Here is a 16,199-nt window from a genome sequence, read left to right as displayed (position 1 = left end):
GTTTGTTACGCCACATAAACAGACCCAAGCCGCCTCACCGAGGGATTTTACTGTCATCTCACGGTCCCGTGGCTGTGTACAGACTGATTGTGCTCGAGAAAAAAAAGTCTCTGCTATTTAAATCAACACTTTGCGTCATTACAGTTCATACACTGATATGAGAGCTGCGTAAACTAGTCAAGTTATACATTTGTCAATACAAATGCACTGAAAACCACCTAATGCTCGGCAGCACAGAGTATCGGCACATACTAAGATTGATAACACAGGAGGGATGGAGGGGGCGACGGCTCCTATCGATGTCCTGATTAACACACTATTATAAAGTTTTTAGCCGAGTGTGTGACTTTCTCCTCTTTGATTAACAAAAGCAACAACATTTCCCCTCGGGGAGTTGTTTATACCACCCTCAGGTCACCGCAGTATCCTATAGTCTAATTTTTATTGGGAGACTTTATGCTAAATGCGAGAGTAATTTATTGCCCTGTCACGATAATTCCCCACTGACACCGGAGTCTTGGAGAGGAACACCAAACAAGAGTGAATAAGCAATGGGGCCGTAAAACTGAGACGCATTGCCTTTGTATTGGCTCCGAGGCATGCTGTAAGGATTTCTCATGCCTACCAATCTCTCAGACACTAATTGCTTTGGTATCACATTCTAGGGAGCAGTAAATTTCTCTGAGGTGCGTATTTCGCTTTCAGTAGAGGGTTGGATCATCAGAGGTATAGCCCAATTTTATTGAGGCACTAAAGCCTCAGAACACCTTACTCCAGAGAAACTGCTGTGGGGACACTGCTGTACGTCGCATATTACCGAGCAATTCAAAGACAGCCACAGACCCTAACAGGGCCTATAGATTTCTTACGTGGTCTACAAACTACCTCGATGTGCCGACTTGCATTCCTAGAACAGCGGGAGGGTAAATTAGCCTATATAAAAGAATACAATCGAGCAGAGTAGAATATAGGAGGCTTCTATTTCCCATGCCACGTTATCCTACAGTACACATGATGCTTTCTTCCTTCACTGAGCACATTTCACCTGAAGTCTTGTCATTTCCTGCTCACACCTCCCCAAAGATATCACACCACAATGTGACTAATTGGATCCGAGAAAAGACACTGCATATTCAAAAAACTCTAACGAGCTGTTCAGGTGAAGCAGCTGTGTGGTGCGGAGCCTGTTTTAAGGCTCTGCTATAGTAACTCCATATGCTTGATTGTTGATTATTTTCTCAATTAATCCATTAGATGTTTGGTGCATAAAATGTCAAAAAATGTTGATCAGCCCAAGATGATGTCCTCAGATGTCTTGTTTTGTCCACAAACCAAAGAAATTCCGTTTACTGTCTAAAGCCCTATTCGCATGGGATTATTATTAGCTGTGATTTAGAAATCCACCCCCCACGTCTGTGTTAGCAAAGTCTGTATTTGACTTGAATTTACAGACATTATATGATGTGCACAGTCATATGTAACTCCACTCTGCACAACACAGAAACACTACGCAGCACCACTAGCGATGATGTACAGTCTTAACCTCCTTTTTCCTTTTAACAGCCCCCAGCTTTTGATTGGTATGCATTTTTAATTTCTCCGAACTATTTGGATATGTAAAACCTGACAAGTATAAAAAAAAACTAAGCAGTAAGCAACTAAGCAAAAAACTAAGCTGTCTAGTTTTTTTTTTAACACTTTATTGTTTTTATAAAATGCTATAAAAAGATAGAGGAAATAAAGGAATATAAAACAGAACACAAAGAAACAGAAGTAAGTATACAAAAAAATAAAAATAAAATACAAAGGTCCGGATTGCCCTGTGTCTCAAAAACTATTCATCCCTGTGACATAGTCAGTTACTGAGTTGTGTCGTCGTTGATTCCTCCTGCCATACTGCCTAAGCACAATACCATGCATGATCTAAGTGTATCATAACCCAAAATGTTAATAATAACCATATGAATATTTACCCAAAATACATGAGTATGATCCACATTTATTGCCCTGTATCTTCTCCAACATGGTTGCTGCCATAGACAGGTATTTGCCCTAAATCTGTTTTGTAATAAAGAATCTGATTATATTCTTCCAGCAGTGCTCTCTCCAAGTACGAGAGGAAGTTGTAGACTGCTGTGTTCTCCAAATATGCAACCACTCATCTTCTGTGATATTCACACTTCCTTTTCCCCATTTTAGCTTTACATTTAGTCTTGTGTTTCCTCTTCTCTCTAACAAAGACTGATATAGTGTAAATATTATTTTGTATTTCTTTGATTTGTGAACTCCAATTACGGTTCTGTTTATTCCATTTTCATCCAAATTTACTGTATGTTTTATTTCCCTGTCATAAAAGTCACATAGTTGTAAATAATTAAAGTGGTCCTGGTTGTGAAGCATAGTTTTGTTTGAGCTCTTGAAAACATCCTTTGTTATTGTGTTATGCCATTTGGAATCCATTGTTTGAGGCTTAACAGGAAGTAGTTTTTTTTAAAAAAAGATGTCCTCATATGGGGACAATGGGTTTATTTTTAACAGTCACAAGTGTGTAATAAATTATAAAACCGTTTATTTCAATACCTGAACATTGTTGTGCAAAAACAAAATCACAAACAATTGTTGAATGTGTTGTGACTGTTTGGGTTAGACGTCACTGTTCAGGTCTAAAACTGTTCAAAATTGTTCAATTCAATGCCTGAATACAACAATGCAAAAACAAAATTGCAAATAATGCAACATTTCTAAAAGCCTTGTGATTTGTTTGTTTTGTAACTCTGTACTAAATTTACCCTGATCCATAGTGCAGTCTATGAATGTCCTTTTGTCTGTAGGAACAGTCTGTCACACCTAGTCGGCCTGTGTGAAATGCTGGGATAATACAATAACAACTACTTCTTAATTAACAGCATTTTAGCTCGTTACTGTTTCTCAAATTAGTCAAATTTGTTGCCATATCAAACTACAGTTGTTATTTAGCACAAATAAGTTTCAATCATAAAATTTGATCAGGTTTTGTACCTTGTCCACTTTTGTGTCACGATCAGCTGCAGACTGAGTAGTAAAGTGTCCACAATCAAGGACAACAGGTCTAAATTAAGCAGAATGAAATATAAGGTGCAGAAAACCCAAAATGTGATGTCCTCAATATGTGGACGCAGGGTCTCAGGAGGTTAACTGTGGGTTCAACAAACAGAACCAATTCTGCTATACACCCATCGCTATCCATCTCATCATCTTTCGAGATTTCGCTCTTCTGATTGATTTGAGCTTGCTTTTTTTGTGAACAGGTCTCTATGCTGTGTAGCGAGATGAGCCTCCTGTGCCCTGCCTATAGAGGAGTAAAGAAACCAGAAAGTATTCACGTTTAAGAAGCTGGAATCAGAGAATTAATACTCAAACTGCTTAATCCAGGGGAGTTAAACGCACCGCCACCCACCAGAGGGTCTCATTCAGTCTTTCAGATGACTGTATGAAAGACATGATTGGACCTACAACATTCTTATCTGCCAATTTCAACAGCCGTCTTTATATTATCATCGTTTTCTTACAGATCTTTCTTCATATAATACTTCATATAACGGATATCAACATAAGCTACCATGTCGTGGGAGCCCTTCTGTGTGGAGTTTGCATGTTCTCCCTGTGTCAGCGTGGGTTCTCTCCGGGCACTCCGGCTTCCTCCCACAGTCCAAAGACATGCAGGTTAATTGGTAACTCTAAACTGTCCATAGATGTGAATGCGAGCGTGAATGGTTGTTTGTCTCTATGTGTCAGTCCTGCGATAGTCTGGCGACCTGTCCAGGGTGTACCCTGCCTCTCGCCCGATGTCAGCTGGGATAGGCTCCAGCCCCCCCGCGACCCTCAAGAGGATGAAGCGGTTAGAAGATGAATGAATATATATATATATATATATATATATATATATATATATATATATATATATATATATATATATATATATATCTCAAGTTGGGCTGTACGTGACCCCCGAACTAAAATGTGTGTGACACCCCTGGCTGAATCAGTTCTGAAATTAGCTGTTGATAAATGCAATGGTTGACATCTAATCAATTACAATGGAGGTATTTTAAATATCATGTTTAATGTCCCTTCCTCTGTAATTATTCTGACTTCTCGCCGTGCCGAAACCGCCCTCCTAGATGAATGGTCGTACAACTCAAGATGTGCTTTCGTCAGCCAGGATTAGCCCCGAGCTGTAGAGGTTATGAGTCAGACATGTTGCTGAGAATCTCACTCTTATTCCAACTAGTGTCAACTCCATCCCTCTACAAGAGCGAAAGTCGTGCCTGCCTGGGCCAAATGGGAAATGTCTCTTTCAAAATGGATTATAACAGCCATTTGCCCCCGAAGGCTGCTGAGGAGCTTGGGTTGGGTTGAGAATCCAACAACTCCTACAAAGCCTCATGCAGCATGTGCCAAGTCTATATATTCCATGAGATCTTTCTGCCTCTGTGCTTTGACAGTCGGTATTACTGTCATTCGGCTTTGTGTGGAGAGAAATATACACACTGACTGTAATAACTTGATCCCGGCAGTGAGGCTGAGATGATAACTCTGCGCAGAAATAGATTTTGCTCTCTGCACTTTTACTATCTCACCGAGCCCTCGCAACAGACATTCTTCTTCTGATGCCATTGTTATACCGGACATACTTAATATTGATAATGATGGAGGAAATGGAGCTGAGTGCGGGAGCCATGTCTTTTGAAATCTGCTCTGAATGTGGCCAGTGGGCCCTTTATGTTAGGGAGTGCAGTGGAAATTGCTGCTGCTATTAACAGAAATGAAATATTGCCTCCGTATAGCTTCTCCCCTCAGCTTTTACCAAAACCGCACACGTTGTAAAGACGAAGTGACGGCGGAAAGGCATGTCAGCAGAATGTCTGCGAACAGCTAATGAACATCTCAGGTGGCGTACCGACTCCTGTTTTGAATATTAAGAAACCACATCAAGAGGAGTTAAATCCCGCACAGTGAAATATGAACAATCGTCAGGCGAAATATCTGTTCGTTTAATAATGAAAATCTACATAATTTACTTTTACACACACATGAAATATCTGTTTGAAGCCACTGGGGAATAATTTGCCAGGAGACGAATATATTTAAAAATAGAGATTTAATTTCTGCTGTTGTTAAAGGAACAGGTTCATTTTAATGCTTCATCTTAATTCCATATTGAGATGTTCAGTCCCTGTTTATAGATTAGCTGTGACCACAATGCTGAGCTCTGCATTGCAATGACGAGGAATTTGGTGTATACTGGGTGTGTGTGTGTGTGTGTGTGTGTGTGTGTGTGTGTGTTGGGGGTTGGAGGCGTCCTGTAAGTGAAAAATGTGCAGATCTTAGCAGAAAGCTCCTCACTGCTTTGCTGATGGCAGGTTAACTCACATAGTGTATGAGACTGTCATCACTGTTAGACTGTCTGTAATTTATTTATACCTGATGCTTGTGGGTAAACAAATTAATCCACATTATTAAAGCAGAGGATCCTGGCTCACCCACTGTACATATTAGACACGTGGATAGAGCTTTGCATCCTAAAGGCTTCTGCAACCTATCTAGCATGGTGATCTTAAAGGGCCTATTGTGTAGGTTGTAGTGTCACCTAGCGGCAAGGTTGCGGATTAGGTGTCGCAGAACTATGATGGCCAACGCAAAACATGAATGGTCAAGAGCCAGTGTTTGGTTTGTCCGTTCTGGGCTACTGTAGAACAACATGATGGACTCAGTGGAAGAAGACAATTCTTATTTTCAGGGGATTATTGACTAATAAAAACATAGTTATGAATATTATACACCACTTCTGCAAATAGATGTCCTTAAATCCTGCACACTGGACCTTTAAAACCATTTAGAATTAAAAAGTCAATCATTTCATGGAGTGTATAAACCAGGGATGTCCAGAGTCTATCTCGGGGGCCAATCGTGGCCCATGGACAGATTTTAAACTGCTTGTAGTTTGTTGTCCAAAATAGACACCACACACTGTTGGTAACTCAAACAAGACCACTTTGCATTTTTTTCAGGATGATGGCAAGACTATCATGAGTTTGTAGACAAGCAAACAAACAGTTACTAACAGCAAGCATTTTCTGTTAGACAGCAATGAAGCGTTAAGTGGACAGCGAGGGCTGCCACTTTCATGAGCAGTGAAAAGTTCAATACTTTTTCACTGAAAGATGAAACATTCGCTCAATCCTCTGCACAGCGGACGATATGTCACATTAACTGCACCACAAACATGTGACAGTTGACTGAAGTCAGAAGTCGCAATGAGTTACGGATATATGAGCAAGAGGGTCAAATTTCAAGGCGTAAAGTTATGAGACAGTAGCATGTCCTGATTGTGCATAATGCATGCAACAGAACAAATTTTTAAGGGCAGCTTCAGTACCTGCTAAAAGTAAAAAGAAAGAGTATGCGATCCGTAACGCACCCCATATTTGGACAAGAGGATGGAGCCGTGGATGAACGAGCGTTGGGTCTCACTCATAGACTAGTAACGCCTCAAATACAGCTGGTCACTCAAAGCAGCCATGCAAGTAATTATGAGTAACTTTAAGCCTTAATTAAATGTAAACAGGTGAGTTATATAAAAATTCGCCCCCGTACAGTTGTCGTGAAGGGGAAACTAGCTACAGAGACCAAAACTGTTTCTTGTACCAGGCTGTAAACATTTTTATCTCTGCTGTAAAGTTGGGCATTTTAACATGGGGGTTTACGAGGATTGACTGGCTCTATTGGCCTTTCTAAGGACTGCAGTTTTTGGGACCACGTTGGCTTCATTTTTCACCTCTGGAGGCTGCTATGATTGATCATTTTGCTGCATTTCTCTAAAATCCTACCACAGATTTTTCTTTCTATTCTATATTCTAGCCGTGCATGTGATAGAAAACCTACTGGATATTTTCTAAAACACCTCCCTGCAGTTGGATATGATTAAGTTAATTTTTTGTCTACACTGCCACATTTTCAGCTTGATCACAGTTGTCCATGCCGCTGTGATTCCTTTTCAATGCAAATTGCCTGATGCGAGTGCCTCGGGACACTGTTGAACGGAGTCACGGCCCCTGCTAATAGTGCCCATGTAAAATTCATAGAAAGATGTGTGAGGGATTATTTTCTTTGAATTAGGGCCATTTGACGGGGAAAAAGTGACTGATCTGCATCAGAGGAGAAACGAGGAAATGCATCCAGCATATAATGCTGCTGTATCTCTTCTCACCACCTTCTGCAACTGAAAACTCCGGCTTGATCTTTAGCTTCCATCTGAGATGGCCGAGCTGCGTACAGAATGCTGATTTGGCAAAGTTAAGGAACGCTCAGAATCAATTACATGCGGGCACAAAATCTCCTTACACCCCCGAGGATGTCATTTTGAGATTACAACAGATAGACTGTACTTTGCAATTTACAGCCTCTTAAGGACGCCTCCGCTGGATGTGTCACACCCGAACCGAGACCCTATAAGCCTTGTGGTGTTGAGAGACATCCAACAAATATCTGAATTACTGCTGTTGACAGGGGGAGAGGTGGTGGTATTTCTTTTCCAAGGCGGCAGAGAGGGAATTGAGATATCATTCAAACTAATAGCCCGCTGACTCAAGCCTCTGTTAGTGTTTATGTGGGAGAGGTCAGGGTTTCCATTCCATTCAGGTTAACTTCTGTCATATATTCTCTGCCGATGATGGCGGAGAGGTTATTGGGATGAGAGTCATGAGGACACAACAAACATACAGTACATAGATTACTACAGCGCATTAGGTGGAAAACAGCATGGCATTATCTCCTACTTACTTCAGTGCATTGAATTCACAGCTCTGTGGATACATACCAGTCAGTCAGAGGAGAAAGGTTAACTAAATTCAGCAGAGAGCTAACACAACAAGAATAATTACACCAGCACAGACCACGACATGAATGAGTCATTGACTTTTGAGTTATCCTCAGTACTCATGGCACCCAGGCAGGATTATAAGTGTGCTACAAAACTTAATTAACTACATCACATATCAATAAAAAGATCTGTTTTATTAGCTCAGTGAAAATGTTTCCAATAACCTTGCTACCACATAAGCTCCTGTGAACTAATGAGAATATCTGTAAAATTCATTATTAAGAATATTAATACCATACATCAATTCTCAGCCCTACTTACACATACAGATATTTTTGCAAACAAATATTCCCCTCTACATTTTGGCCTCTCGTCTAAATGCAAATGAAGTTACAGGTCACTAAAACAGAGATTCTAAAGTGGATATTTTTATATAAACAAATCTCTTCAGTTCGCGCAAGCCCGTTGTTGCTTTGTGTAACGAGCACATGCTGGAAACAACAACAACAACAATGGCGGACTATTCCTTTGCAAACTTTTTGTTAGCATTGTTTGGTCACATGACTAAAATTAAGCACAGCATTAGTTCAGGCAGGACACGATGTCAAGCTCAACTCACATCCCAGTTACATCAGCTGATCTCAAACAGCCAATCAACTGACGGAGTAGCTGATTGATAGAAGGGAGTCAGCTGATAGGTAACATGATTCCTTTCTATGCAACCAATTGGCAAATCTCATTCAGTGCGCCATATTTAAACTGCTCTGACCTGCCTACTGTTGCTGCTTCCTCTGCAAGCTGCTTTGCAACCCACCTCCGCCCCAGCTCCTCCTTTTCATGCTGTGTCTGACCTTTCAATGTCATTTCTGTTTGTCATCGATGCTGCTCTGTTCCTGGGGGTCTTTGCTGCGGCTCTCCCTGCTTTAGGCTTTCCATGTAGGCGCATGGAAGGGCAGGGAGGTTTGCTCTCTCTGCCTTAAAGCCTTCCTCATTTGCACATGGAAGGGCAGGGAGGTGTGCTCTCTCTGCCTTAAAGCCTTCCTCATTTGCACATGGAAGGGCAGGGAGGTGTGCTCTCTCCGCCTTATGCTGTCCACATAGGCATGTGGAGGAGGCTTTCTGCGTAGGCCGAGGAAAGGCAAAGGGGCCCCAGAACAGAACCATACCTCCAAATATTATACTGGGAATTGAAACAAAGAGAACAAGAGCTGTCGCTGCACCCATTGTTCTCACTCCACCTCAGCATTTTAAAGTCTGCCAGTAACAGCAGTTTTGGATCAGACCTGGTTGAAGCCAGCAGAAGTTGGGACACTTTCCAGAGTGGGATTGTTGTCGATGAGGAATGGAGAGAAAACATGTCCAGAGCATCACTTGTATGTTTGAGTGAGCTCCTTCATCCTTATATCAAACAGGAATCAACAGGGGTGACATCTCCAGTGTTTGAAAAAGTTGACATTAGTACACTTTGCTACCTGTGTGACATGGGGAAACTGCTGAAGACAGCTAACGCCGATAAGTGTGTTGGGTTGTTTTGGTGCTCTTGTGTGGAGATATTCTGTAAAACAAAGGTGGCGTGGACAGAATCATTCAAACAGTGGGGGAAATATCTGTATACGTGTAGAGAGCGCCTTAAAGTCGAGCAGAATTCTACATGTATACTTTTACCACATTGTTTATTCCAATATGATACATCCACAAGTTAGAATGAACTGTTTTCATTGACACTGTCAGTTAGCTCAGTTTGACAGCAATCTCAAATATTAATAACAAAAAGTGAGAAACCATATTAATGAAAGAATGGAATGAACTGATGGGATGGCTTCCTTGTCGACATTGTGTGAATGAAACTAATCACTGAGGAGCATGTACCACAGAATGACTGACACACATTTTCCAACTACAGAGAAACGGCTAAAACTTTTGTATTTTTCACAGCCAGCTAGAACTCGATTCTTCATTCAGCCTGAGGGATTGTGACAAATTATGTGTCAAGGATTTATGATGTGAGACGTAATAGGGCCACCCAGCTGGTGGAGTAAATGAATGTGCATATCTCAGTGACATCCACACATCTGCTTAGCCGTCAATGAACATGCAAGCCATGATGTGCCACACAGTCACTATCCTAATTCACTGTGCAACTTTGAACATCTACAGATGCAGCACTTGTCCAAATGTTCCAGCAACTAGTCCTTCACAGGTACCGAGTGACAGGGTTTCCATTATGAAGAAAGTTGATTGAAAAGCGGCACCATGACAGATGAAGCTATGCACTTCCTGCCTTGTGCAACCTTTCTTACTATTACAGCCACTGCATGATCAGACAAATATCAGTCCTTGATGAATCAAGTGCTGACAGGGTGAGTCATTCATTTATATGAAAGGAGGAAGGTACTGAACTGTCTGTCAGTATTCTTAAAGGCATACTATCCAGGAACTGACCCTTCCCTAAGCCCAGCCCCTTTGCGATGGTCCAACAAGCTGTCGCAGTCAGCATGGAGCCCACACTGTAACTAACTGCACTCCCTGAAGAAATATTATCATATTTTTGGAAAAATGAAAGAGTGATTCCAGAGAGAAGCAGACAGAGGGGTCTACAGTCTGTGTTTGAAGGATATATCCAGGATGTCAAACTGACTCAGCAGCAACAACAGGTTCAAAAGACAAAGACAGTTAGAAGCTAAAGCCGAACTATAGGCTACAGATCACAGTGTAAAAGTGAACCACCACGTCACTGCTGATCGCCACACAAGACAATGAATATAAAGGGAAACTTTACTGATATTGAACCAGCTGTGTGGCATCACAGTGTGTGCAGATGAACTGTGTTTGGCTTCATCTGCGCACACTGCGATGACACACAGCTGGTTCAATATGAGCAAAGTTTCCCTGCTTCCCTTCACTGGTTCCTGTACAGCAGGGCCGGCCTTTTGTTCACTGTTATAATCATTAAAAAGCAAAAGCAGCATGTGTACATTCAGTAGGCTATATCTTCAGTAACTAGCTAGCTAACCCTACACTTTTCAGGGTCTGATTCTGGTTTTGGAACAGGGAAGAAACGTATATCTTTTTCCAACCTCTCCAGGTAACGAGTATCATTAATACACGACGTGCCCCAGGCACAACATTTAGCTCCAAAACCACAAAACCAGCCTGAAAATGAAGGACATCTGAAACGACTGCATTAGAGTCAATGGAGCACAGCTGTGTTGTTGTCGGACCCTGGTCTGAGCCGGCCTGATGCTACGTTATGATTGGCCAGTCTGCTTCTAGGGGTGGGACTTAGCAAAGGATCAATTGTCGTCTGGAAAAGCCAACCCCAGATTCGCTATATTTGTGGTTTTTTGGCACCATGTCCATCCTAGCTTCCTCTTGGATGTGTGCTGCTTACAGTCTGGCACCTGGTAGCTTCCATTTATGATAAGGAATGTCCCAAACTCAGCAAAATAAAAGGAAGATACGGGCAGAGGTCAGGGTTTCTGAAGAAAAATACACCCCCACACTCTTCTAGTGGGTCATAAGTGATGATTGAGAGTCTATACACTGTTCTTTAGAAAAATTCATGGTATACCTTTAATTAAAGAATGTATGATTCATTTTCTGTGTACGTTGTTAAAAGCCTGGGTGGAAATATTAATCAAACCATTAAAAAGACTAAAAAGTCAGGTTCCACTGCTGATTATCAAATTCATAAATGGATACCAGGACAATCAAGTACAGCCGAGCCAAGGATGAATTTTATGATCCACCAGAGCAGAACCACTTTAATATTTCAGTATCATTGTCAAAATATGATGGCTCTGCTGTATTTTACATGGCCAGTATGAACTCAAGGTCCCCCCCGAGAGCCCGAGAGTTACACATTTTCACTGTGAGGCACATCTTTTATGCATGCACTCTTCACATACAGGGACCCCAAAACATGAACATCTGCCAATTATACCAACGAGAAGAGCAGAACATCGAGCTGATTCCAAAACTGCACCTTAACTCGGAATAATTCATGTTCTCTTCAGGGGGACTCGACCGTACACTGCCCCTGGCGTTCATTTAATCCACATTGACACATTTTTGGCGGTAGATAGAGAGTGTGTATTTAGAATTACCTGCTTAATCGCGGTGAGCTCTTTGCGAAACAAAGGGACAGGTTCACTTTCATTGTTCATTTCATCAGCAGGTGCACGGAACAAAAGCACCCGGGGAAGCTTAAGGACCAATCACCTTAGAATGTCACAGACAAGATAAAAGGGAGACTTGGTCTTTTCATCCTTGATGTGAGGTGCTTTTAGTGTTCTGCCAGACAGCACACACACACACACACACACACACACACACACATCTCTAACCTGTTTACTTCCTGGAAGAAGATGTAGCATCACTGGGAGGACAGGGGGGAAAACACAACCTGGAAAAGCAGGGGGTGGGATTTATAGCTGGAGAATGACCCTGAGAGTTTGTCACCAGGGTCTGTGAAAAGATTTCAGTGGAAAATAAATTAAATAACCTGTGCCAGCCTATAGTTATGATAGCTTTTGGCTTATAAAGTGGTTGTAGTGGCAGTCTAGATAATTCATGTGATTGCACCGCTTCCTCTTTTTATAGGTCCGGTACGTGTTACGTGATGTAATGGCTCTTTCCCGCTATCCACTTTTAACTCTACGGAAGAACACATTAGTGTAATGTGTAAAATCTGAATACTCTGGAGGAATCAGGCAAAGTCATACAGTGCATGTAATCTGGACCACGACACAGACCAGGGAGCAGAAAAAAGCCATTGGCGTTCAGTCCACTGAATAATTAAAAGGATGCTTTATTGGTTTACCCTGCCTAACATGCTGTGGACAATGAGAGTGAGCCGTCCCCAGGTGAGCCATGGTGGCAGCTGCCGAGCCAGAGTAAATTGGAACATGATAGCTGTGCAGATAATTTAATCTTAGCTTCATTAAAGGATCTACATGCAGGAGGGAAGTGCAAATATTGACTTAAGTTAAAAAGCTGCAGACACTCTTCTTTTATGTTCGCATTTAGGAATGTTGATGACAGATTTTAAATATGATTGTAGGTGCAAAGTAAGCAACATTTACTGTTGAGAGCAGGGCTGCTCACAACAAAACATTCCTACTGTCTAATCCCCAGGTGCGTGCTGCCTCAGGCGTCAGACTTTCTCAGTTAGATGCAGATTTTATCAAGCAGCTATACTTTCACTATGAAACATGAGGGAGCCATGTCTTCCCAGAATAGCATCCCGCGGTCTGGTTTCCACACACTGATAATATGATATGCTAGGTGACTGGTGTGGCGCCACATAATAAATCTGTGTCTCCCAACAGCCATACCTGTCTCTGGCCTCCACCTCTGCAGGTTCCTCCGTGCTGTTCTTCACATCTTCCTGGCCGGTGATGGCGTCCTCTTTCCTCGTGGTGCTGGGTGAGGAGCTGCTCTTTGAGGATTCCTCGTTGACCTGGAGACCCTGGATGGTGTTCTGCTGATGTTGCCATGATTGTTGACCCGCTCTGACATACACAGGTGTGGGCCCCGGCGTCGGTGCCAAGATGCTGTGGACCGGGCTGTTAGTCTTCCGTAGTCCTCCGACGCCTCTTTCCCTTGAGTGGCTCTTGAGCCGGCCCTGGACAGGCGTCCCTCTGTGGTCCAGGCCATCCTGCTGGATGTAGCCTCCCACCCCGCCGCCGCCGCCGCCGCCGCCGCCTCCACCGCCGGCCGAACCTTGGGATGAATGGCTGAACCAGCGCCAGCGGAGCCTGAGGATCTGCTTCACGTCAAATTCCTTCTTCCCCGACACAGACATCCTCCTCTGGGTTTGGAGACGAAGGCAATGGCACGTTGAGTCCCCAAAAACATGGAGAGCAGAGAAGAGAAGATCCTTGGTTTCAGTCCTCACTGACTACAATGTGCCTCTTCTCTTCCGTTATTGTCTCACTACTATCATGACCACCCCCTCCTCCTCCTATTACTCCTCCGTTGTTCTTTTGGTGGAGATGGAAAGCAGTCCTCTGCAGCTTTTGTTCCTGTGCCTGAGACTACTACCCTCCCTCCAACTCTCCCTCTCTCTGTCTTTCTCTCTATCCCTCCTGTGCTGCTGCTGCTGCTGCTGCTGCTGCTGTGCCGCTGGAGCTGAGTTAATGCACATGCATGATCCACACTCCCTCCCCTTCGTCTCCCCTGTTTCGCTTTCTCTCTCTCTCTGCTTGTCTGTCCTCTGCACACACACATACACACACACACACTCTGAGAGATAGACATATATACTCTGGAAATAAAATGAGAAAATCTCCCAAGCCCTGCCCAGTCCCCTCTGCTGCTGTTGTGTGTCCCTGTGTCAGTATCTGTATGTTTGTGTGTGTGTGTGTGTGAGTGTGTGTATGTGTGTGTGTGTGTGTGTGTGTGTGTGTGAGAGTGATAACAGGGCTGCCTGCTCTTCCTGCAAAGGGGGGAGGTGGGGTATCATAGAGCCAGGATGATGAGGTCACACCTTAACAAAGTAATTCACTGCTTGCTCAAGGAGGCAAAGAGGAAGACTGCTAACTGCACTGTACTATCAGGACGATTACTGTAGCAGGAGCTTGTAATCCATTAATGTATGTAGATACACACGCACCCTCATCCATGAACAGGAGAGCAGGATACATTAATAACTCTCTCATAAATAACCAGCACACATCAAGACACACTCTTCAAGGCAAGTGAAATTTATCTCACACTCACACACATCTGTGCAGTCTGCCATTCTCACATCAAACAGAATCCCATGGGGGAATGTCTCAGTGTATGTAGCCATGCAGAAAAAATATTCTCCTTCAGTCACCGTCTTGAAAGCCCCCTGCGAGTACAAGTGAAAAACTACATACTGATGAACCTTCAAGGTCAGTAAGCGGCCTCTTCCCCCCCAGTCAGGGCTTCGGAAAACAGTCTTTTGCATTTAAAGAGATCCTGCTTCTGTGTGAGGTTAACGCTGTGCCATGCAGGTAATTGAGATACCACACCTTGACTTGTACTTCAAAGGCAAAAGGGACAGTGGAGCAGCACACAAGGTAATTTGGGATTTGATCAATGCTGACAGCATCACCAGCATATGATGGCGGTATATGCTGTGGGACGACCGGGCAGCGACCACATAGTCATAACGATCATCCCTAATTCACTGTGCAGACTGATGTAGCCTGTGACGAGGGAATATTTCTCTTTTCTCCATTGACACAAGTTTCATGTGCAACTTAGAGCTAGTAGGAGACATTTTGTGTCCGACACATTTGCATATTCATACATCAGATAAATTTCGGATTTTTGAATTACAAAGCACCCCATCCACCCACCACCCTTCGCCAGCATGCCGAGTCCCATTTCCAAAAAAGGGCTGAGAACCCCCGCTGTAGGGTATTCTATCTCCTCTACACTATTGGATCGGGGTGTTTTAAGTGCTTTATTTTGATCCAGTCGTCAAAGGAAGCTGTATATGCCCATGGGGCAGGTAGTAATTGGATTTAGAAATGGATTGTGAACCCTGAAAGATTGTGAAACACAACAAGCCTTATCCTACCTGCCTGACACTGCGTAGCATCTAGGATTTATGGATTTCTGCATTGGAATAACTCAATCAGTGTTAATGTTCTGCACCTGAGCTCCCTGTTAACACTACATTTGCATGTTTTTTAGCACTGACAGCCTACACACTGACACAACAGAGCTGCAGGGAACCTTTATTCCTGTTCTTTCTGTAGTCGTTTCCTGATTTTCACTTCCATGACAAAGGTGAGAGGAGGACCTTGCACATAAACTGCTGCATTTCAATATTGTACAATCTCTCAGCCGCCTCCACAAACCTCCCACAGCAGGTTTGGGAGAGTGGACACAACCAGCTATTGTGCCCACGAGTATCTACTTAAACTATAACTGCCCATGATGTTTGATGAGGACTGGCATTAATCTGACCACCAATGAAAGATGCTTAAATATCAATATAGAAGCCAAAAACATACACAGCATATAGCAACACACAGCACGGTACACATATACATATCTGGGGGTCATGTAGTCATGGCTGAGCCTCCCTCTGGCCACCAATTTAGATTCACCATTGGCGTGTTAACTGATTCCCCCAAACAAGTACCATAACATATACACATATGTACACACACCCACACACACCTCCACAAACGATGAAATGCATAAACAGGCAAACACATGCTGACACACATGCAATCTCACAAGCATACACACACACAAATGTGCATTAAACAGGAGTATGTACAGAGGTGGGTGAGAGGACAAACACAGTGTAATATTTAGGAAAATAAAATTATAATGTTAATAATTAATAGTT

The 16,199-nt window shown here is 42.9% G+C and overlaps 1 protein-coding gene across 2 annotated transcripts in view; it reads right to left on the bottom strand.

Moving 5' to 3' along the window:
* klhl4 (kelch-like family member 4) overlaps positions 1-16,199 on the bottom strand; it is a 54,243-nt gene that overhangs the window by 31,085 nt on the left and 6,959 nt on the right. The window contains exon 1 of one of the 2 annotated variants that reach the window (XM_033633355.2): positions 13,198-13,918. The exons of the other annotated variant lie outside the window; for it this stretch is intronic. Coding sequence (XP_033489246.1) covers positions 13,198-13,667 — 470 coding nt within the window. The 5' untranslated portion in view covers positions 13,668-13,918. Of the gene's footprint in view, positions 1-13,197; positions 13,919-16,199 lie in introns of those variants that run through there. 2 annotated transcript variants of the gene reach the window in all.

The sequence above is a fragment of the Epinephelus lanceolatus genome, chromosome 7, assembly GCF_041903045.1.
Source record: "Epinephelus lanceolatus isolate andai-2023 chromosome 7, ASM4190304v1, whole genome shotgun sequence".
Classification (NCBI taxonomy): Eukaryota; Metazoa; Chordata; class Actinopteri; order Perciformes; family Serranidae; genus Epinephelus; species Epinephelus lanceolatus.
This window is presented reverse-complemented; position numbering and strand designations above follow the sequence as displayed.